Raw genomic sequence first — 22,556 nt, 5'->3', positions numbered from 1 at the left:
TTTTCTCATATTTTTTTTCAATCACCAAGTTTTTTGCAAGGCCAAAATCTTTGCATAATTCTTTTAAATGAAGATCTGCAAAAAATTGCTGCCAGTTTAGCAACATTCAAAACAAATATCTTTTACACTTTAATAACAAACATCAGATTTATACTTATCAAATCAATATTTTCTTATTTATTAAGAATGAAATGGGGATAAAAGAATGTTTTTCTTTTTGTTTTCACAGTGTGTCCTACCATCAAGGGACTTCTGGGATGAATATGAAACGGTGTTCTTTGACATGTGTATCCTTTTATGATTCAGAGATATTTAATAGTTATACAAATGGAGTTGTTTATGTTAATTTATTTCTTTTTTTGAGAGGATACATGCAAAATCTTCCTGTTGAAGGTTCTTTGATGATAGACTAATATTCAATAGATACATGTATGTTTGTTTCTTGTTTTTATTATTATTATTCTCTATATTAATGCAATCATTCTGATGTTTAGCAAAGAATGCTGTGCTGAATTGTTTTACTCATGGGACACGTGAAGTAATGGGAGAGCCTGTCATAAAGTTCTCCAGAAAAATCATGAATGAAAAATTGTTTGTAGAGCAATTCTTTCTCATGTTAAATGGAATCTGTAAATGTTTTTCAGAAAAGACAAGATATAGATTCTTCTCGGAATACAGTAAATAAACCCTACAGTAGGCAATTGGTTGTCACTGTGTGATGATTTCAATTGAAGTGTCTGAATTTATCCAAGTTGAATTGAGCTGAGCTGAGCTGAGCTGCCTGCTCCCGACCTTTCCCCGAATTGAATGAATTGAATTCAAACTACATGTATTCAAAGTGTACTATTACTTAATGGTGGCAAAACAGATATGATAACCGAAGATGAATTTAGAAACAGTGTTCTGTATCCTGTTCCTGTTCTCAATTCAAACTTTGGCGCAGATAATCAAGGTGAGTATAGGCCCAAAATTTGAGAGACATAACAATAATTGTTTAAATTAAATTATTGGTCACTTTTAAATTTTGCTTGAAAGTCATTCAGCTCCAGAGTGTTTATCTCATGTTTTATGGTAATTTGAAATTTATTTATTTGAAATTTATTTGATTTCCAGGTACATGTATAAACAAAATAGAAATGACAACACAGAGCATATAACATTAAGAGTTACAAGACAGTGAAAAAGCCCCCAGTGGACGCCTGAGGATTACCTAAAAGAATTTCCATTCTGTCATGAGGTTCTCCACAATCCTTGATGTTACATATAAATAGATTTAAGAAGTAACGGTAAAATAACATAACATAATTCAAGTTCATCCATCAAGCATAATAACTAATAGAATGATTGCATGTATGTTGAACTTTGTGGCATGAAGAAAATAACAATCATGTACGGCATGTAACGGTAAAATAAAACAATGAAGAGTATATTCCTTTGATTTAATCTTTTGGCTTCCAGTATTTAGAAGTTATCAATGATGAGTATTTCAGTCAATAAATTTGATGTGAGGTCTAATAACACCTGCCCACTAAAACTTAATAAAATTTAATTAGATTTAGAATCTCTGTTTAGCAAATAATTTTTCTCCACATTTTCAGCAGCGTTTGCCAGTGATGTTTCGAAAATTTGATAAATATTGTGTAGGCACATGAGCACATAAGCATTTTGATATGATTGCAGATATTGGAAGGTAGTTAGAATTCTCCTTGAAATTATTAAAACTTCCTTGAACTTTTATGTTTGGATATAGGAGATAATCAGCTTCTATGGCAACTGACCCGTCGATTCTACCTTGTGGACAATGTGAGTGGGAAGGTCAATGCAGATGACCCAGCTAGTGCTCTACGTTATGCATCAAGTATTGAGATTAGGTGAGTGTAGACATGCTGGTTAGGGATCCTAATTTATTGTTGGGCATTTTCTTTGGAATTGTGATTTTTGTTGGTGTAGAGAGTAATGCATGAAAGATGTAGAATCTTCCATATTTGTGTATTATCTGTTTTATTCTATTTGGAACATACACACAGAGGTGTCAAGATGTAGAGGTGCAATCATGATAACATGCTGCCCTTGTGTGTGAAACTGAATGATGTGATATTATTGAGTATCCACTATCCAGGTACATGTATGTATATTCAAACAAATCAAATATATTGTGATATTGTTCAAGACTATGTATTCCAATTCAATCATAAGACTTGCTATAAAGTGAGACAGTGTATAAGCCAATGTGCGGTGGGCGCAATCGATAATTCTGAGAAATCATCCATCACTTACTCATTTTCTGTAGAGTATCCCTGCGTGAAGGTACGTCAGCTGGGCTGATCTACCCTCCATACATGAGATTGACATACTCTGAGCTTTCAAGAGAGACTGATTACACAGAGGAGACAAGTAGAACAGTGAGTACCATCCCATCGCACATCCCTCAGAACTACAAAGCATCGATAACGCAAAGTACTACTTCCAGGGATATTCCCTGTTCTTGAGAGCTAATTGGCTAGGAGGGTGGGATGGGAAGGGAAGGGAGTTGTTGAGTTGGTATATTTAAAAAAGAAAAACATGACATGCAGCTCAAGGTTGATATTGTCTGTTTTACAAAGTAATCAGGTACTTTAATACATTATAATGCAAACGTCAAAATAGAAAAGAAATATAACAAATAACAATGGTAACATCACACAGCACTATTATTAAAGATTTTTTTAAATGAAACAAAGGTGTGGATAAGTATTTATTAAAATGATTAAGGCAATGTCATTAAATAATATTCAAGGATAAATTCAATTCAGCATGTTCAGGAATATTAGGCTTATTGCAAATTTTTTTTTAGACAAAACAAAATTAGTTGAGTTCAGGGAAAATGCTTGTCCAAGGAGGATGAATTTCCTAGCTAGGAGAGGTAACTATTTAGGGATAAGCTGCCCCTGGAATTTTCCCTCCAGCAGTTAATACTTTTTATGGAGTTTCTATCCATCATTAGTTGTTTCTTTGATACGTGTACCTATTTGTCAAGGGTAAAAGCAAGCAAACAAACAAAACAAAAACAAACACATTAATAGACATCCACCAGTAATTTGCAGTGTGCTACAATATTCACACTAATTCTGAGATGTATTCTATGGTATTGACTAATTAATGATGTACTTCTTGTTGAATTCCTGCTAGGTTTCCTTTGCTGTGATCTATTCACAAGACCAGTCCTCAGCATTCCAAGCTATGTCTATCTGCATAGGTGTGTTCTGTGCCCTCTTTCTCCTCTATGCCATGGCTAAGACCAATGCCTGGCGAAGGAGAGCTGGACTCATTGTCATTGATATAGCCGTGAGTATCTGCACCCTAGCTGTTTCATAAAACTTGATATCAATAACAAGTTACAAGCTACTGTTATAAGCTACTGAAATCAAGGCATCTGATTGGCTGAGAGCAAATTTGTCATAGAAATTTTGCATTTTTTATAGATAAAAAGTTTTATGAAACAGGCCCCTGGTCACTTTCTTATATCACTGCAAATATATTTTTAGTCACATTACTATTAAGGTGGTGAGATTGGGCAAATTTTTATCAAACTGGAACATTCCTATCTGTAATGATCCAAAATAATTATTTTATGAAGCATCCATTATTTCATTAACTCTCATATCTATGATAGAGAGATAGAGAGATATCTTGATAAATTTTGTTAGGTATGAAAGTACTGACAATTTAGCCTATCCAAAATACATTTACTCTAGTTGGTTTTTAGGTCATTAATTCCAATATCAAGTAGTTCTTAAAAAGATGTTCCTGCCATTGCAGTATTGGCAAAACTCAGTTTCAGTTTAAATGTCCCATTTTATTTAGCCTCTTGTTGATGGCCCTGGTGCTGTTGGAGTCCATAGTCGACATCAAGGCGAAAATTCTGGCAGGCGAAGCAAGCCTGAACTTCTTATGTTTTTCATTTTTGGGCGAATATTCTGACCCAACTAGTTTGGTTAAAATCATTGAATCAGAGAGAGCTACTATGACTCCAACAGCACCAGGGCCATTGACAAGAGGCTACGTTTTATTTTGACATTTGTATTGCTATCAATTAGCTTTCCCAGCTGTTAAACCATGTTTATGGAATCTAATTACCAGCTCATATCCATTCCTTTGAAACTTGTAATTCCCAGGAGTTTAAAGGGATGACTGTCCTTTAGTTTCAGAAGCATAATATACTGTACCTTTAATGTAATTCCCCACAGCTTGGTTATGTTGTTATTATTCTTTCTTGCTCCTCTTAGTTTTATAATACACCTCAGAATAGTTTCACAAGGTATAATTATCCTCCTGTTCTACTATTACAGTAACGATGTAAAAGGTGTATTCATGAGGTAGTTATGATGTTCTTATTTCCCAGTCTATGTTCAAGTTCATCTTGTTTGCCTGTGGTCTTATCGCTGATGCCTTCTTAATTGTCACCGTGGGAGCGTCATTGTACTGGACTCTATTCTTTAAGGTGAGTTAATATCTAGGAGAATATATAATGCATGATAGAATGTATGACAGTATTATAAATAAGGTTATCTTTAGAAGGTCTTAAGGCCCAATTCCATCTTTTAAATAACAGTTTCCATACACAACAACCTGTATTTAAACGATATGTGACAGAAGTTACTATAAATTCTAGGGTTCTTTCAGTCAGACAAAACAATATTGTTGAGGTTTATTACCATTTATCCTTGTGAAACAGGAAGACCTACCCGGTACATTAATAATATATGGGGTGCTTTCATTAAACATCTGTCAAATTTGTATGTATCGAGATAAACAAAAGAAATATATACTGGATGAGATCTTGTTCAAAGTGATAATTGTCTTGATGGGTTTCGGCATCACCGCATTTTCTCCATGTATAGTTATGCTACATAGTTATCATACCCACACAGAAAGCTAATAAAAGAAAATATATATCAAGGCTTTAAATTTCAGTATTTTAGGGCAAGGCCACTTTTCTGTAGGGCACATTCCTATATTACAGCACAAATAGGAAGAATTGGAAAGGGCACCAAAAATCTCCAAGGCCAATGGGAGGGGCATTGAGGCCAATCAAGGGGGCATCCAAGGCCATGGCCTTAGTGGCCTTGGATTAATTTAAGCCCTGTATATCAGAAAGCAAAAGAAAGTAAAGCAAAAGTGTCTTACTGTTCTTTTAACTTAAACATTGAAAACATAAAAGATGTTTTAGCATACTAACTTACTTGGTATACTTGGTTGATTAGCCCTCTTGTTCTATGGGAAGGGCTTTCAGTTTTCTCTTAAAAGTAGCCACAGCGGGTGCAGACACTATGTTTTGTAAATTGTAATCGATCAATTTTTATACAGTTTGGTAAATAGTACAGTTGGCATTTTATACATCATATATATATATATCAAGAGAAGTTGTCATATATTGCAGAAATTCTAGATGACTATTTTATAAGAAATGATATTGTTGTCCTTGTAGATATGAATTCTGTATGTAGACTTTATTTGTTTATCAGCCACTAGTATAGTAATGAATCTATGCATGTTTTGTTTAAATCTCTTTTGATACAGCGTCAAGATAAAGTATACCTCCTGCTTCCAACATCAGGCCAGGCTAGCTCGTTCAATATCTATGTTATTGTAGCATTTGTTTTGAAAGTAAGTTCATAATCGCTATGAAATTGGTGTTTCTTGCTATTAATGCACCCGTCAACCGGATTCTTGAACCAACCCCCCCGGCCTCAAGGGTCGCCAAGCATTCAACGTCAACTCGACGTTGAATCTTAATCTGAGCATGATGAATCTTTGATGTATTTTTGTTTGGCCAGAGTGTATCTTCACCTTATGTTTGTATAGGAGAAGGTGAATCCTTGCCTCATTTTTTACTGGATGTTATGAATCTTGAACGAATATTTTTCACATACAAGTGAAAGAGCGTCGAGTGAAAACATTCTCGTGTGTGAATGAGCGTCGAATGTCTTTGACTCCAGAGTTTAAGATTTTAATAAACAGTGACATGGAGCTACGAGTACTGTAAACGATAATGTCCACGTTGCTCTAATTTTTCGCAGATTTTGCGCTAAATTTGTTGCATTATTCTAAGTACGAATGTTATTTTCATCACATACATTATTTTAATCCATGACAATCTTTTCAACATCATCTTTATATTTTTGTCTGTGATCCTGTAGTTACTAGACGTGATACACCTGCTGGTAATTCAGTGCCGTACAGATATCTTTCTGATTGATTGGGAGAGGTCACGAGGTCGTATGGTGCAGGCCAACTCAGCATCCAACACCAAGGCTTCGGTAGCACCCATCAGTGCTTGGAGGTCATTCTTTGTGGCTAATGAGTGGAATGAACTACAGGTGAGCATGCAATGGTTTTCCTTTCAGGGATCCCCATAGGAACGCGGTGTTACATGCTCTGGCTCCTAACCATTAGGAGCCAGAGCATGTAACACTGAGTTCCCATACGACATATATCTATTCAGATGGTCATATCTCAGCCAATACTTAACACATTCAATTGGTTTTCGACATTTGGACATTATTTTTGATGCTTTTTCGGATAAAATGAAGAAAAAATTGAGAAATTCTAAAATTATATTTTTGATGACGTCACACTTCACCACTCTATAGCTGTCCTGGAAGTCAGTAAAATGTGGAAATAGACTGTTGTTACCCCAAAGTTTTGATTTGGTTACTTTGAGGGTGCTATTTTCTCTGCTTCTTGTTCGATTGGTATGATTTATAAAGGAGAAATAATCAGACAATATACATGTTTGTGGCAGCATATCATCTATGAGATCACATTTAAATATCCAATTACAGATCTGTGTCGTTTAAATATTTATAGAAAACATATTGAGGCAAGCTAGTCACATTCATTTGTATATTTTATTGCAATCTTGAGTTGAATTTCAGTTTCTATTCAAAACATGAAAATGGTTATATAACAAATTTACATTATATATGAAGATTTTAGTGCCACATGCGGTAGTATAATTGCATATAAGATAAAATGAAATTAAAATAGATGTTCAGTGGGAAAAGGGTATTAGGGTATAGACACAATAATCTCTAAATTAGATAAACAATGTATTATATTTGTAAGTTTAGTGTAAAAAAAAATGAGGTATTGTGATATAAGAAGTCCATTAGCCTGATAATTACGAGAGACAAGACCAAACTTAAAAGAAACAGTTACTGAATAAGGAAATAATGGAAAGAGCATGTATGGTTACACTACAGCACTACAAAGACCAATATGGTCTTTGTAAATGATGGTACAATTACTACAATATATGTAACTGAAAAATGTAATGCTTTTCAGTCAAAACGATATAATAATGGTGTTGGATTTCCTATCTTTTTGCAAAAACTTGTGCAATCTTTAGTGTAAGTGTACAGTTTAGGATGCTTAGTAATTGCTTGGAGGGAGGTAGCTCTAACTACTTGTTACAGTTTTTGATACATTCATTTCATAGGGTGAATATTCAAAGAATAATCTTAAAGCAATGAAAATTCATATAATGTACCTTTGTCCATTAACGTTTCATCTGTTGACCTATAAAACTCTTTACTGGTATTCCTAATTTTATTGCAATGCCAATTTGTCCATGGCAAAGATTATCTCATGAAACATTCCTCAATGGGACATTACGTGTAAATTGTGTATTTTAGGCATATCAAAAGCAATATTTTCACATAGATCCTGAGAAAAAGTAATATGGAAGTTTGATGAGATAAATATATTAAAAAACAATCTTACAAGCATCCACATGTTTGCGAAACAGACAATGCATAATTTTCCCGGTAGCATATATGCATCCAAGTACTGGTAGATTACATTACACAGTGACTTCAGAATATCGTACAACCCACTCTGCTAATGTACTATGGACTTCAATTCTTTCCAAAGACATCTTTTTGTGTGGATTTCTATGAACACCCTGAGAGAAAGGATATATCTGATCTTATTTTTTCAAGAAGGAACACATTAGACACACGTCAAACTGTAGAGCTTGATTGTGTAGTTCTGTTCACTGAACCTGCGTTGTGAAGAAGGGTTTTGAGCCATTTCGATGGATGATGAATATTGTGAAACCTGCATGTAAACATGCTTTTGAAGATTACCTTGAAGGTGGGATGCCGCGCTGCGTAAATCATAGGGTTCAAACAGTTAGGGAGAACCGCAAGAACGGCTAGATAGGCTGTGTGTAAGCCATAGAATGTTGAAAACAGATTCAGTGTGTAAGGTAAAACACAGATGAAGCAGACCACCACAACAAGAGCCAAATTTTTGGTGATATTGATCTGTTTGACGCTTGGACCCTTCCGTGATGACTCCTTGTTGGTTCTTTCATTGATTGCCATGTTGCATCGAGATTCTCTCAGCCTGCTGCGTGTGTTGATGACATGTCCCCGGACAAAGCGGTAGATTCCAATGTAGCAGAAGAATATGATGAAGATGCAACCGGTAAAGATGACCGAGGCTATACTTTGAAAGACGATGGCTAAAGGATGTTCCAAATCCCACAGACAGGATCTGAAGTTGGGATCATACACTATACCTCCTGTTGCGGGAATCAGCTGAGGCATTACCACAACTAGAAATGGTAACAGCCACAGCAGTGCTACCATGAAGGCATTTCCACAGTGTGTGTAGATCTTCTGTTGTACTCTCTTACCCTTAGTGATGATAATGTAACGGTTGACTGCGATTGCAGTTAGAGTCAGGATGCTGGTTGAGTTTGACCAGAGGAATATCGTTCCCATCAGATCACACATCCCTTTCCCGAAAGGCCATCCAGACTCAGAGAGCACCGAGATGCCTTGGAATGGCAGAGCGACAGATGAGATGAAATCAGATATAGAGAGACTCACCACAAAAACATTGGTGGAGTTCTGGAGGTCCTTGGAGAGAGAGACAGCCAGGAGCACCAATAAGTTACCTATCATACCAAGTATTCCTATGGTGATCCCCAAAGAGGCGATGATTGTGACATGTAATTGACTGGTGTAGATCAAGGGTATGGTTGGTTCTGCAGTGGTAGTAACATTCAACATGCTCCCTATTATGTCTGTTGTCAAGGATTCCATGATGTTTCACATGCGGGCACTGGCAGGTATTCCTTAAGAAAAGAAGTACACAGAAAAATGTGTCAAAATTATAAATTACACACAAATTATTAATAGTCGTTCAAATATTTGTATATTGAAAATATTCCAAATCATCATTCGTAACCTTATCTAGCTAGGGGGGTGTTTCATAAAGCTGTGCATAAAGTTATGCATGACTTCACAAATGACTTGAATATGAAGAGCTAAACAGGATTCTCAAATCCTTTTAATTGCATTTATAAGCTAAAGTTGAAATATGCAGATGTATATTAACCTTATTATTAACAAAACATTTGAATGCAAAGTGTATTTGTGGCTACAATTTAATGGGAAATACAGTCACACTTTGTAAAAATGACAGGAAAAAATTTGGGCATCCCATTTAGCTCTAGCTTCATATTCAAATAATTTGTAAAGTCATTTGTAACTTTACACACAGCCTTATGAAACACCCCCCGGGCTATTTTGTTTACTGCATATAGCCCGGGGGGGGGGGGGGGGGGGGGGGGGGGGGGGGGGGGGTGTTGAATGAAGTTTTCACTACATATATCCTTCATACCATTTGGGATAATAATACCAAAAAAAAAATTGGAAGAACCAGGTTATTCCTTATGTTATCTAATTCTATTGATTTGATAATTTCATATGTATTTCTTAGATTTTTTTAAATGATGTATTTCTAAGTTTTTTTTAATTTATGTATTTTATTGTTTTAGTTGTTTTATTTTAATTATAACTATAATTCACCTATTTTGACTCCCCAAATAAACACCTAAACTATAAACAAGACCAAATAACCAATGTTTTATCTCTTTTTTTAAGAAATAAGATTTCCATATATTTTGTACACAAATCACGAAAATGAGCGACTTTCGGGCTGACATGCAAAGACAAAAGGTCACATGACTTTGTAAAGGTAAATCTGATTTTCGAGGAAAAAAATTATTTCAAAAGGTGTGCAAGACTAAAAAAAAAAAAGTCATAAAATCTCAGCGCAAGATTTTTTGGCATTAAAAAATTATCAAAAAAAATGTAGAGGGGGGCTTTTAAAGCCCCCTCCCTCTAGATAGGGTTAAGTCAATCGTTCAAAATATTTTCTTTCTTACCCATTCGTGAGCATACACAGATGATTTCTGCAACACAGATCTATTTTCCTTTTTCCAGCTAGAATTAGAAATGATTTAGAGTCTTTTAAAGATTTCAGAATGATGTTGTCTGGTGGCCAGTCACTGTATGAATACCTTTCCTCACAAGCTTTAAGTACATTAGTAGCTTAGGTAGGATACTCTGTATGACTCCTGAATTTCTCTATGACCGCTTGACCGCAATCTGTATCGTTCTTCCTGTGTATGCATCCTGCACATCCGATAAAAAAACTGCATCTAGAACAGGAACCTGTTTTTAATTTGACCACCAAAGTTTTGGAAGTGTCAGAACATCATGTATTTGTATAGAAGTTGTCTGTTAAGTGCTTGTCAAGTTGTGTTTAGAAGGCATGATTGGTTGATTAAATTGACCTTGATATGATGTTCATACCTGGAGTATGATACGTGACATGTTGATTAGGCAGTTGAAGTTCATGGGTCACATTACACATAAAGAATGCCTAGAGAATCTTGCTTTGACAGGGTAAATTTTGGGAAGAAGGAATAGGGTAAGAAGGAGGATACTTTGGATGGACAGTCGAAATTGTTGGAGGAGAGGGGAGTGAAAGAACTGGAAGTGGTGCCAATAAAGAAGGCTAGGAACCAAGGGTTGTTGAACAGCATGATCACCAAAGTCAATCGATATGGTACTTAAAGAGAGAAAGAGAGAGAGAGAGAGAGAGAGAGAAAGTTCATACCTGCAGAAAAGCACATCCTGTCCATATCCTGTTATATTCTCAATATTGTAACCTCAGTTTCCTGCCCTTCCAATCCTATGTATTTCACTTTGTTGCAAACAATGTGGACAGTAAAGGGCATTAATTGTAATTCTACAGTACAATTCTGTAGATCGGTTTTCCTTCAAAGTTTAATACAAGCGCATGAATGAAGTACATTTACAGCATACCTGCCAACCCTTTTGAATAATCAGGAATATGCTGATTTTCTGGATTTTTAGGACCTGAAAATTCATAAAATTCAGATTTTTTGTTTTTTTGTTTTTTGGTGCTAATTAAAGCCAAATTAAGCTTGTTTTATCATGTTCCGCGATTTGATAGTTCACGTATTGTGTGCGTTGAATGGCTGCATGATTGAGCAGCGAATTTGTATTCGCTTTTTGGTACAGATTTACCACGTATTGCCAGTTACACTGCCGCTGCAAGTGCAATTTCTTATTTTTGAAGGCATATACTGTGCTAAAAATTCCTAATTCTTATTTTCAAATGTTGGCAGGTATGTGCAGTGTATGTATGATTTCACGAGTGATATTATCTTGTTAAATTTTTCATTCCATGTATTCATATTAGAATAATGTCTTAGCAAAATTGGATTTGGAAAACTGCCTATCTGCATGGTATGGGAAATAATGTAAACCATGGGTATATCTTGAGCTACAAGTTAGCCCCAAGTGCTGATTCCTTGTGAACTTTCAAAAATACAACCGTGATAATGATCAGCAGACATAGAAATATGACTCGGTATATACTGGTACAAATGAAGGGAGGCTAGGGAAACGAATCTGTATTTTTAAAGTACTATGTCCCTTTTGCAGCCACCATCAAATTCTGTAAAACTTTGCAGGAATTATGAATATGTCATGGATGTCCCAACATCTGTGAAATTTAAACGTTAGCAGTGTCCTAATATTCAAATTATGCAAGGAAACCTGTTAACTTTCTAGACTTCACTGTCAGACACTATTGACTGGCTTTTTTTTCTTCTTTGGTAATAACATACATTAAATGAGCTGTAAAGGGTACATTTGTCTACATCAATAACCCACTTCTTGTAATGGCCAAAATTTAACTGATTGAATCTTTGCGCAGCATAAAACGTACAACCATTCGGTATGATGGTCTGAAAATCAGACTATGACTTACTGGCTCTATAGCTCCTAAGCTGATTTGACAACTAATAGTCATTATTTTCCCACTAAAAGACATTTTCAAGCCCCACTTTTTTAGGGATGTTCTAAATTAATATTATCTTTCAAATGCCGTTGGAATTTAACCTTTTTATTTTTTGGGCCTGCAAATGGGACATCATACCTTTAAGAGAAGCTTTACAAATATCAGTGTTTTACACGTGCTCTGTGCTAGCAGGTGCAAGCATGGGTAATACTAATCCTTGACCGGATGAGAAACTATTGTTTAACAGTTATGTGTATCACAGAAAATTATTTTATTTGATTACCTACATATGTAACAAATGAAGTCGATTAAAGGACTTTTTCTGTAAAATTTTGGGCAGGAGATTTTCTTGCTTGTCTTTTTGGCAAGTTGTCATAAACTCTTCTTTTCATCTTTTTCATCCTAGGAAATGAGGAGATCCAATCCTGTTCTTCAGATCATGGCGGTGCTCTTCTTTCTGGAGGTGAGTTAAAGCACTTTAAGCAGAAATATCCTGAAGAAAGTTGCAAGGATCCAAGGTTTATAGAAAAGATTGAGTTCTGGGAAGAGGTGAAAAATAATTTGTGAGCGTTATCATTCTTATTATGCAAGTGTGGAAGAACATCAGATAAGCCATGTTCCCTGAAAAGCATGGCTCGTCAAATGCCTTTATAATGTCATATAACATCGTAAAACTCGTGGGTAGGATTTTTACGCCACGTGTCCGGGTAGTTCCATATACATCTTTCTGTGTACAGTGTTTGTAACTTTACCAAGACTTGGTCAAATTTCTTATCATTTTGATGATTCCAGAACCTTGCAATACACACAAATTCTTATATGCTAGATGATCAACCTTTTCTGGTCGATTCCACACCGTTTCTTTCACAATGCAATCGCATGACCAGAACTCAACTTCATCTTTAAGGCTCGCTTTCCCCCATGGGGCAAGAAACCGGGCATTTCATGGTTTTTTGTTTTTGTTTTTGTTTTTCAATTTACATGTAAAATGAATGGCAGGTAGGAGTGAATATAGTGCGGAACAAAGGTTCTACTCATACTCACTTATCTGTGTGTTTTGAGATAGAGAAATCTGAAGCATTTTACGCCTTTGTCACAATATGAACAATCCTTAATGGTAACGAATGCTTTCATATAATCATGGGACTCATGTGAGATTTTTTTCCCAGATCATTTTGCAAGAGATTATCATAATAGTCAAAATAAAGATAGAAGGCATATGGTTGTGCCATGGTATTGCAATTACCAGCAAAAAAAAAACCCTCAGTATTATGAGAACTTCATAAAAATATCAAGATAATAACTCAATGAATGTGGTTGTAACATGATGCTAGTGAGATACAATATACCAGCAAAAAAAACACATACAAAACATAAAACCTATTGAATTTTAATATGTACGTATTATGCCATTTATGTCTATCACCTTTCTTTGTTACAGATGAGTAGTCTAAAATATTACTATTCATACTTTTCCTATTCAGGGTAGAATTCATGAAATGAAAAGGTTACAGTGTAATTTGTCTATGGGTCAGTTTGATCAAATTACCTCCTTTACACCTTGTACATTAAACAATATTCTCCTTTTGTTTCGTGGTTGAATGTTGCATACCAAATATTTACTTTTCTGACAAATGTATTTGTTTTGCATCACAAAGTATTGGTGAAAATTAAATATCTACTTTTAGTATTGCTTGGTATGGAAACAGAGATGAATGAATATGACTGAAGTATTAAAAATAGGCTCACATGTGAGGAACAAGGCACAATGGCTAAAGTGCTGTATCTATAGTGGATGAAAAGCAGTGTTCTTGTGGTTTTAGGACCTTGTGCAAGATTAGCCTTGGGCAGAACAAGTTATGTAATGGACTGCTATGAGAGGCATCGCTGTTTCTATATTCTCAAGGGGACGTTACATCCTGCTATAGACCCGAGCCGAGGGGTCATAGCAGGATGTAACGTCCCAGAGAGACATATAGAAACAGCCATGCTTCGAATATTAAAGCAGTCCATATATCTTTTATACCCCGGTATACCAAATTCGCAAAAAGTTGAGTAGAGATTGGTTTAAACATCACAGAAAATCTGAGACACTGACGTCTGTAAATCTTCGCTGGAAAGTTGCCTGAATGTTACGATCATTCGAGAATCGCACACACTGCACTATATGGTATCCGCGCTCGCTCAAAGAAACTTTTTACACGTAAACCAATGGGGATATATTATCAAATTTTAACAATGCGGCCCGTTACCCGGGGCAATGGGCATCTTTTTCATTAACTATTGACCGTTATAGGCAGGCATGGCTAAAATCATTGACTCCAATTTCGACCGATCGGATGACTAGATTTATTTGAGATACTAAAGAGAGTTATATAAAGTCTACTGCATATACTAGTCTAATACACTAGTAGCCGTCATAGGTATGGCATTATAGTCCCCATGCAGTTACCAATTCCCTTTGATAGTTCTTAAAGCCAAATGAATTGTGCTCATCATTTAATGAATAAGTTGTGTTTGATCATTCCACAGGTTGTGGGTCTGAAGAACCTGACTACCACAGATCCTCAGAGCAGTTTGAACCCAACCAATGATGAGTACATCGGAGAGTATTCAGATATCTTGAGGTTTGGAATGGCATCAGGATTGTACATCCTTGTTGGAGTTATTCAGGTAAATGATGTGAAGATTGAAGAAGTCTGAGAGGGGAAGGGAAGGGGAGAGGACAGAGGGAGAGGAGAAGGATAGGAGGGTAGGGGAAGGAGAGGGAGAAGGGGGGGGGGGAGGTAAAAGAAGAGGAGTTAGGGGATCTGAATCATCAACTTTAATTCAAGAATGTTAGGGTGTGATATATTTAAAGTAGCCCTTTATGATGCACTGATTACTTTTCTTAGGTCTTCAAACACAAGTCCTAAGGGGAGATTTTTTTACATTTTTTTTTCAGGGGGTGGGGGGGGGGGGGGGGGAATTGAGACTTTTAATCTCAATAGTGTACATCCCCAAAATAGTATATTGAGGAAATCAATATTGTGTATTGACTTTCACAGATTGCGTGATTCATTGTTCAATGTTATTTTGATTGCCCCTCTTTGACTATCAATTAAGCTGTTGATTACTGAATTATCTTATTCCCATAGGCTTAACACAGGGACCGCCAGGTTCCCGTAAGCAATGGGTTAAATCATCAACATAGATTTTTTCATTTGTAATTTTAGTAGTCTAAACATTGCTTTAGTATTGTATATATTATATTCTTTATAAGTTGAACTCATCGGTGGACATATAATAATGATTACTCAAGATACTCTCCGAGACATTCGGGTCCACTTCTTTATAATAATGTAAAATGTGACCAGTTCAATATTTTTATTTAATAATACATTCAGGAGGCAATTATAAGAAACTTTTAATTTGTTACATATATTTTCTTAATTATCCTGCAGAACCATACCATACTGTTTGATGCTCTTATATGTTTTTTTGATATAATGTTTTTCATGTTTATGTTCACATGTTCTATTTTTTATGTATTGTTTGACAAATGGCAATTTTTTAAAATAATAATAATATAAAAACAAACAAATACACAAACTAGGTGAACACACCCTAACAAGCCAAAAACCTGGCTTTCGTTGTGTTTACCATTTTCCAATTATCCTCTTATGTTTTTTATGTAGTCTGTACCTTGTTTCTTATTGAATACTATACTTGTTTTTTTTTATAAATCTTCTTAATCGTTTGATTGAAATGTCATAGTTTTATAATGTTTTATTGCCCATTGACTGTTTTTTACACATTGTTTGTAATTGATGTTGGAATTTTGAAATAAATGATTTGATTTGATTTGATTTGAACCATATTTAGTTTCATACTGACAGCTAAAATCATTAGATAAGTAACTTTAGTTTCTTTCTTTCTTTGTTGACAGTGGCTATTCTACACACTCATTTATGAGAGGTTTGTAGAAGATGTGCTGAGGAACTTTGTGGATCTCTGTTCCATGGCAAATGTAAGTAAATGGCTGGCTTAATTTTTTTAGTCATTAATATTTTTTCTAATTGCAATATGAGTAAGGTTCAGTTTGTTTCAAGTTGAATCATCAGCATAGCTATTCAAGCAGTTCAAATTATTACATCAAGTTATCAGGTTATTAGATTATATGATACTGTAAAGATGCAAGACCAATGATCAAGAATGCGACCACACATTAACATAAATTTGAAATCATGTTTACTTGAAAAGCAAAAAATTTTGCAGATTTTAAACTATTTTTGCAAATCATCAATATAAAACATTTTATGTGTGCAATATTAAAACACATTTAGTGAAAATTTCCATTACAATGCTTTTTGACTTTTAAATTTTTTAAATTTTATTTAATTGTAACATTTTATTTTTTGTAATGGTCATTAGTGATGTATAATATATGTTCTGTATAAAGAGTGCCTTGGCAAAGGCACGTTGTCTGCTATATCTTGTTTATGTCTGGTTCATGGTGATTGTTCTTTGATCTTTATAAATTAATTATTAAATAAGAAGAAAAACTAGGTTTTCTGCAAGTCCCAATTTTCATTTTTGTATGATTGATATGACTTATGACTTAAATATATGACTTACATATACAACTTAGCAAAAACTATTTTCAGCTATACCAATGTTATTTTGTTAAATAATTGATATGACTTATTTACTTCTAAATTTTCACATTTCCTATTGGCTTGATATACCCCCCAGTACCTTTAGGCAATGGCTTAACTTTCAATATTCTTTATCCACCTTCCTTTGCCTCCATCATAGATCAGTGTATTTGTACTTTCTCAAAACAACTATGGTTTCTATATCCATGGTCGCTCTGTTCATGGATTTGCTGACACCAATATGAAAGAAATCAAGACCCAATTCAAGAGAGAAGAAGTAAGATTACAAGTAAAAGTAAAATTTTCATCCATAACAGAAAAATGGAGTTGAAATTAAATGAGTGATATTTAATACAAGTGTAGAAAAGCAATGTGTCAGGACTGCATGCAATTCGTATTTTATGCTTTTATTCTTTTAGTTTTAAATAACAAGGGCATTTTATTAAGTTATAGCTGGACACAAGTTCAGGTGATTCATATTTGTACTGTATGTGTAATTCTAAACAGTAAAACAGCAGACTCTGATATTGCTCAATTGTCAAACATATGCAATACCTTGTGTAGAAGAAGTATTTGGAAGAAAAAAGAAGATGGATGCAGATCAATATTTTTTGTCTTATCATGATGAAAATCAATTGATAAAGATAATCATGTGTATATGCTTTTTTGTTTCAATCTGTGATTTTAGGACAACCTAGTTGGACAGAGAGGGTTGGAACCAAACACAGATCAGCAAACCTTTGAAATGCTTCTTAGTTCAACATTCAGAGAGAGATATAACTCCATCGTGCTCCCATTGGTAAGATATTATATACAATCCATAGTCAGACATTCAGGTTATATGTTTTCTGCTTTCTTGATTGACTTTTTATACTTTATTAGTCAAGATTTTTGTTGTGTTTGTCTTCTTTTCTTGTCCTTTTTTTTCCTTCAGTACACCAACTTTTTTTGCATAAATTTGATCCTCTTCATTCTATCATTTCATTTATTCCAATATAATTTTTTATCTTGTTAGTGTAAGTATCAGTTAGTCTTCTCCTCCTCTGCTTTTTGTCAACGTACAGTTGTACTTCTGCCTTAGAAATTGAGTGCGAAGAAGTTGCATTTTGTCTGCATGAAGCATATCACTAATCAAGTAGTTAGTTAACATGTTCTTGTTTATTTGTACATTTTTATATAATGAGATTTCACTTCATATTATCTATATTAATGGCAATCTTTGTTTTCTCTCTCTCTCTCTCTCTCTACTGTATAGAGAGCACCAGGAGCAGCAAGAGGTATGTAATATCTTTCTAGATTTTATTCTGTTTACTGTGGTAGAATGTTGGCTCTAGTGATCGCCAACTCAAATTGATATACATATTTGTTTGTTTGTTTATTTATTTAAATACAGTGATTAAAGAACATGCTTTCCGCTGGGCATAGCTGTTTTTCAGCATGTCCGTACATTGTACATGGACATTAAAATACATTAGAATAAACAGATAAAATACAAAATTAAACAATAACAATACATAATATTAAAATAAGTAAATATAAAGAAAGAAAAAAATACATATTTTAAAAAGAGAAATATAATGCAAGTTAAACAGAAAAAATTAACAACAAACAATAAACAAAAACATATACGTGTAGAAAGTGCTGATACTATAATGTTTTATAATTGAAGTAATTGTATTTTTTTGTTAAAGCTGCACATTATAAAGGTATTTTTTCTAGCCTCTCTTCAAGAGGTATACTATTTCCCAAACACATTTTTCAATTAAAAAGAAGTACATTTCATATGGAATGCAATTAGAATTTCAATATGGTTTGGTGATATCGTATTTGGATATATTTCAGGAATAGGATACATTCATTTTGTAATATGTTCCTAGAAGCAGCACATGTTCATGCTACGTAAACTCCCTGTAACTACATAAATAAAACGAGCACCTACATTTGGCCATTTGAATATCCAGTGGTTGGTAATGTTGACCTGACTTCTCTTTGCAAACAGGAGCTGGAGCTGGTAATAATGATGATAAGATAAGTGAAGCTTACGTCTCTCTTAACAAGTTCCTGTCTACATTCATTGATCATGTGAGTACTTTGGTACATTCATAAGAAACAAATGAATAGAACACAATTGGTATCCTAGATTTTAGACTGTATGACTCTTTCGCTCTACAAAAAGTGTTGACTTGAATCTCTAACTTTCAAGACTAACTTGGTCCCTTCCCCATCACTATCTGCTCTATTCTATTAAGTGACCTAATTCAGTCTAGATTCTAGGCTATACCTCATTGCTATAAGCCATTTCACGGCTTAAAAGTGATCTTAAAATTGATGGAACCAATTTTAAGGGCCTCAATTTTAGTTGATGAAACACCCCCCTGGTGTTAATTGAAATGTACAAAATGTCAAACTATGTAGAAAATATTTGCTGGAACTGTTCTTTGAGAAAGATAATATGGCACTGAAATAAAGAGTTATTGATATCCTTGGGCAGGAATGGCCCCCAAAGCAAGGAAGGGGTTGCAGATGTTGACCATTATTGTTGTTTTTACTTATCTTGTTTCTCCTCATTCAACTCTCTCACTGTATGTCAGACGATGGCCATTATTCTTGTTTTTACTTATCTTGTTTCTCCTCATTCAACTCTCTCAGGGTATGTCAGACGATGGCCATTATTTTTGTTTTTACTTATCTTCTTTCTCCTCGTTCAACTCTCTCAGGGTATGTCAGACGATGGCCATTATTCTTGTTTTTACTTATCTTCTTTCTCCTCGTTCAACTCTCTCAGGGTATGTCAGACGATGGCCATTATTTTTGTTTTTACTTATCTTCTTTCTCCTCGTTCAACTCTCTCAGGATATGTCAGACGATGGTCATTATTTTTGTTTTTACTTATCTTCTTTCTCCTCCCTCGTTCAACTCTCTCAGGGTATGTCAGACGATGGCCATTATTTTTGTTTTTACTTATCTTCTTTCTCCTCGTTCAACTCTCTCAGGGTATGTCAGATGATGGCCATTATTTTTGTTTTTACTTATCTTCTTTCTCCTCGTTCAACTCTCTCAGGGTATGTCAGACGATGGCCATTATTTTTGTTTTTACTTATCTTCTTTCTCCTCGTTCAACTCTCTCAGGGTATGTCAGACGATGGCCATTATTGTTGTTTTTACTTATCTTCTTTCTCCTCGTTCAACTCTCTCAGGGTATGTCAGACGATGGCCATTATTTTTGTTTTTACTTATCTTCTTTCTCCTCATTCAACTCTCTCAGGGTATGTCAGACGATGGCCATTATTTTTGTTTTTACTTATCTTCTTTCTCCTCGTTCAACTCTCTCAGGGTATGTCAGACGATGGCCATTATTTTTGTTTTTACTTATCTTCTTTCTCCTCATTCAACTCTCTCAGGGTATGTCAGACGATGGCCATTATTTTTGTTTTTACTTATCTTCTTTCTCCTCATTCAACTCTCTCAGGGTATGTCAGACGATGGCCATTATTTTTGTTTTTACTTATCTTGTTTCTCCTCATTCAACTCTCTCAGGGTATGTCAGACGATGGCCATTATTTTTGTTTTTACTTATCTTCTTTCTCCTCATTCAACTCTCTCAGGGTATGTCAGACGATGGCCATTATTTTTGTTTTTACTTATCTTCTTTCTCCTCGTTCAACTCTCTCAGGGTATGTCAGACGATGGCCATTATTCTTGTTTTTACTTATCTTCTTTCTCCTCGTTCAACTCTCTCAGGGTATGTCAGACGATGGCCATTATTTTTGTTTTTACTTATCTTCTTTCTCCTCGTTCAACTCTCTCAGGGTATGTCAGACGATGGCCATTATTCTTGTTTTTACTTATCTTCTTTCTCCTCGTTCAACTCTCTCAGGGTATGTCAGACGATGGCCATTATTTTTGTTTTTACTTATCTTCTTTCTCCTCATTCAACTCTCTCAGGGTATGTCAGACGATGGCCATTATTCTTGTTTTTACTTATCTTCTTTCTCCTCGTTCAACTCTCTCAGGGTATGTCAGACGATGGCCATTATTCTTGTTTTTACTTATCTTCTTTCTCCTCGTTCAACTCTCTCAGGGTATGTCAGACGATGGCCATTATTTTTGTTTTTACTTATCTTCTTTCTCCTCGTTCAACTCTCTCAGGGTATGTCAGACGATGGCCATTATTTTTGTTTTTACTTATCGTCTTTCTCCTCATTCAACTCTCTCAGGGTATGTCAGACGATGGCCATTATTCTTGTTTTTACTTATCTTGTTTCTCCTCGTTTAACTCTCTCAGGGTATGTCAGATGTTGACTATGTTGTAAAGGATAAGCTTCTGTTTGAGAAAATCCTGGACATGGAATTCTACGACCCCACTGATAAAGGTTTCTTTTTTAATGGTAAGTAATCACTTTCATTTGTATGCCCCCACCACTGAAATTGATATGAGAATCATTGTGTTTTAGGGTTTTCTGTTGGGTTTGAGACTTCAGAATTAATACTACATGAAGTATCACAAGTATTCCTATACAATTATGAACTGATTAAATTTTCTGCTAAATAAGTCGAAGTTAGAAAGGTTAATTTACATTGAAAATCAAGATTTTCAGTGACCTCATTGCAGAATCTTCTTAACAATTTGTTTGAATATGGGGCCACCAAGTTAACCCTTATGTATTATAAATATAGTTTAGTTTTATACATTTGTTATACAGATGAAAACATTGTTCTGTAATATCGACCTTCCCACTATTGAATCTTTTTTTTAATTGTAAGAAGAAAGAAAAACTTTCTTTGTCCAAGAAGTTTATATAAAGTATCAAAAATATGGGTTCTTGAAATCACCTTTGGTGTTGAAAGGATTAGTTGTGGTGCTAGTATGCATTATCATTAGGAGATAATGGAGTGATGAGGTCATAGGTCATATTGTCGGTGGGGTAACAAAACCTTGTACCTCAATTTTTGAGATTTTGATTTTTTTTGCATAATTTTGTACCTAATGGCCTACGACACCACCTGATAAATCCATGTAACGCCTCCTTCTCAGTTTTTTCACAAATTCCACACAAACACCCTTAAACTAAACCTTGTAACTTTAACCCCCTTTGAAGCTGCACTGACAAAACCTCATAACATAAGATATGTAATCCCCTTTCCTCGTAACTTACTCAGAGTTGAAAGTAAGAACTCGTATCTCAATTTGAATAAAAACTAAAAACTTGTATCTCAATGTAGATAAACGCAAAAACCTCGTAACTCACTTTCAAATGTAAAAACAAATATTTTACTGTATTTCAACGATGACATTAAAAATTGTATAAATATTCCAGTTTTAAAAAGAAAGGACGGTGTCACAGCACTAAATTTGTTGAGACAGGAAAGTGTTTTCGCTCTCCTGAAAATTCATGATTTTTGAGATACAAGGTTTTGTCACCCCACCGACGATATAGTGGTCTTTAGGGGATTAATTTATGATTTTTAAGCTGACTAACCCAGGGTTCTTGTTAATTTTTCTGATAGCAGGCTATTTATGATTTACAGGAGGCTACTAAAATTGCAAAAGAAAAATCTCTGTGCGCGTAGCGCACATCACGAGCGCGAAGCGCGAAGTCCCTTGCGGCCGGGGTCCAGGGCCCGCCCAAGGGCCCTGGAAGCTTTAGGGTTTTAGATGCTCTCTGGTGCTATCTTAGCCTTATTTTTGAAGATATGACCACACTGTATGAGCCATAGTTTAATGATAAAGATCATGAATATTTTGGC

General features: G+C 34.9%; 1 protein-coding gene across 3 annotated transcripts in view; it reads left to right on the top strand.

Moving 5' to 3' along the window:
* LOC586120 (meckelin) overlaps positions 1 to 22,556 on the top strand; it is a 36,042-nt gene that overhangs the window by 10,135 nt on the left and 3,351 nt on the right. Inside the window, exons 12-27 of one of the 3 annotated variants that reach the window (XM_030975288.1) lie at positions 230 to 287; positions 869 to 952; positions 1,751 to 1,871; positions 2,291 to 2,402; positions 3,169 to 3,324; positions 4,382 to 4,480; positions 5,560 to 5,646; positions 6,180 to 6,359; positions 12,578 to 12,634; positions 14,704 to 14,844; positions 16,100 to 16,180; positions 16,969 to 17,085; positions 17,497 to 17,607; positions 18,064 to 18,085; positions 18,808 to 18,890; positions 21,094 to 21,196. In XM_030975288.1, coding sequence (XP_030831148.1) covers positions 230 to 287; positions 869 to 952; positions 1,751 to 1,871; positions 2,291 to 2,402; positions 3,169 to 3,324; positions 4,382 to 4,480; positions 5,560 to 5,646; positions 6,180 to 6,359; positions 12,578 to 12,634; positions 14,704 to 14,844; positions 16,100 to 16,180; positions 16,969 to 17,085; positions 17,497 to 17,607; positions 18,064 to 18,085; positions 18,808 to 18,890; positions 21,094 to 21,196 — 1,612 coding nt within the window. The remainder of the gene's footprint in view (positions 1 to 229; positions 288 to 868; positions 953 to 1,750; positions 1,872 to 2,290; positions 2,403 to 3,168; positions 3,325 to 4,381; positions 4,481 to 5,559; positions 5,647 to 6,179; positions 6,360 to 12,577; positions 12,635 to 14,703; positions 14,845 to 16,099; positions 16,181 to 16,968; positions 17,086 to 17,496; positions 17,608 to 18,063; positions 18,086 to 18,807; positions 18,891 to 21,093; positions 21,197 to 22,556) is intronic. The other 2 variants (XM_030975289.1, XM_030975290.1) reach the window with 2 other exon arrangements.

This window comes from Strongylocentrotus purpuratus, unplaced genomic scaffold (assembly GCF_000002235.5).
Source record: "Strongylocentrotus purpuratus isolate Spur 01 unplaced genomic scaffold, Spur_5.0 spur5_scaffold_8, whole genome shotgun sequence".
NCBI lineage: Eukaryota > Metazoa > Echinodermata > Echinoidea > Camarodonta > Strongylocentrotidae > Strongylocentrotus > Strongylocentrotus purpuratus.
Note: the sequence above shows the minus strand (reverse complement) of the source record. Positions and strands in the feature narration are given on the sequence as shown.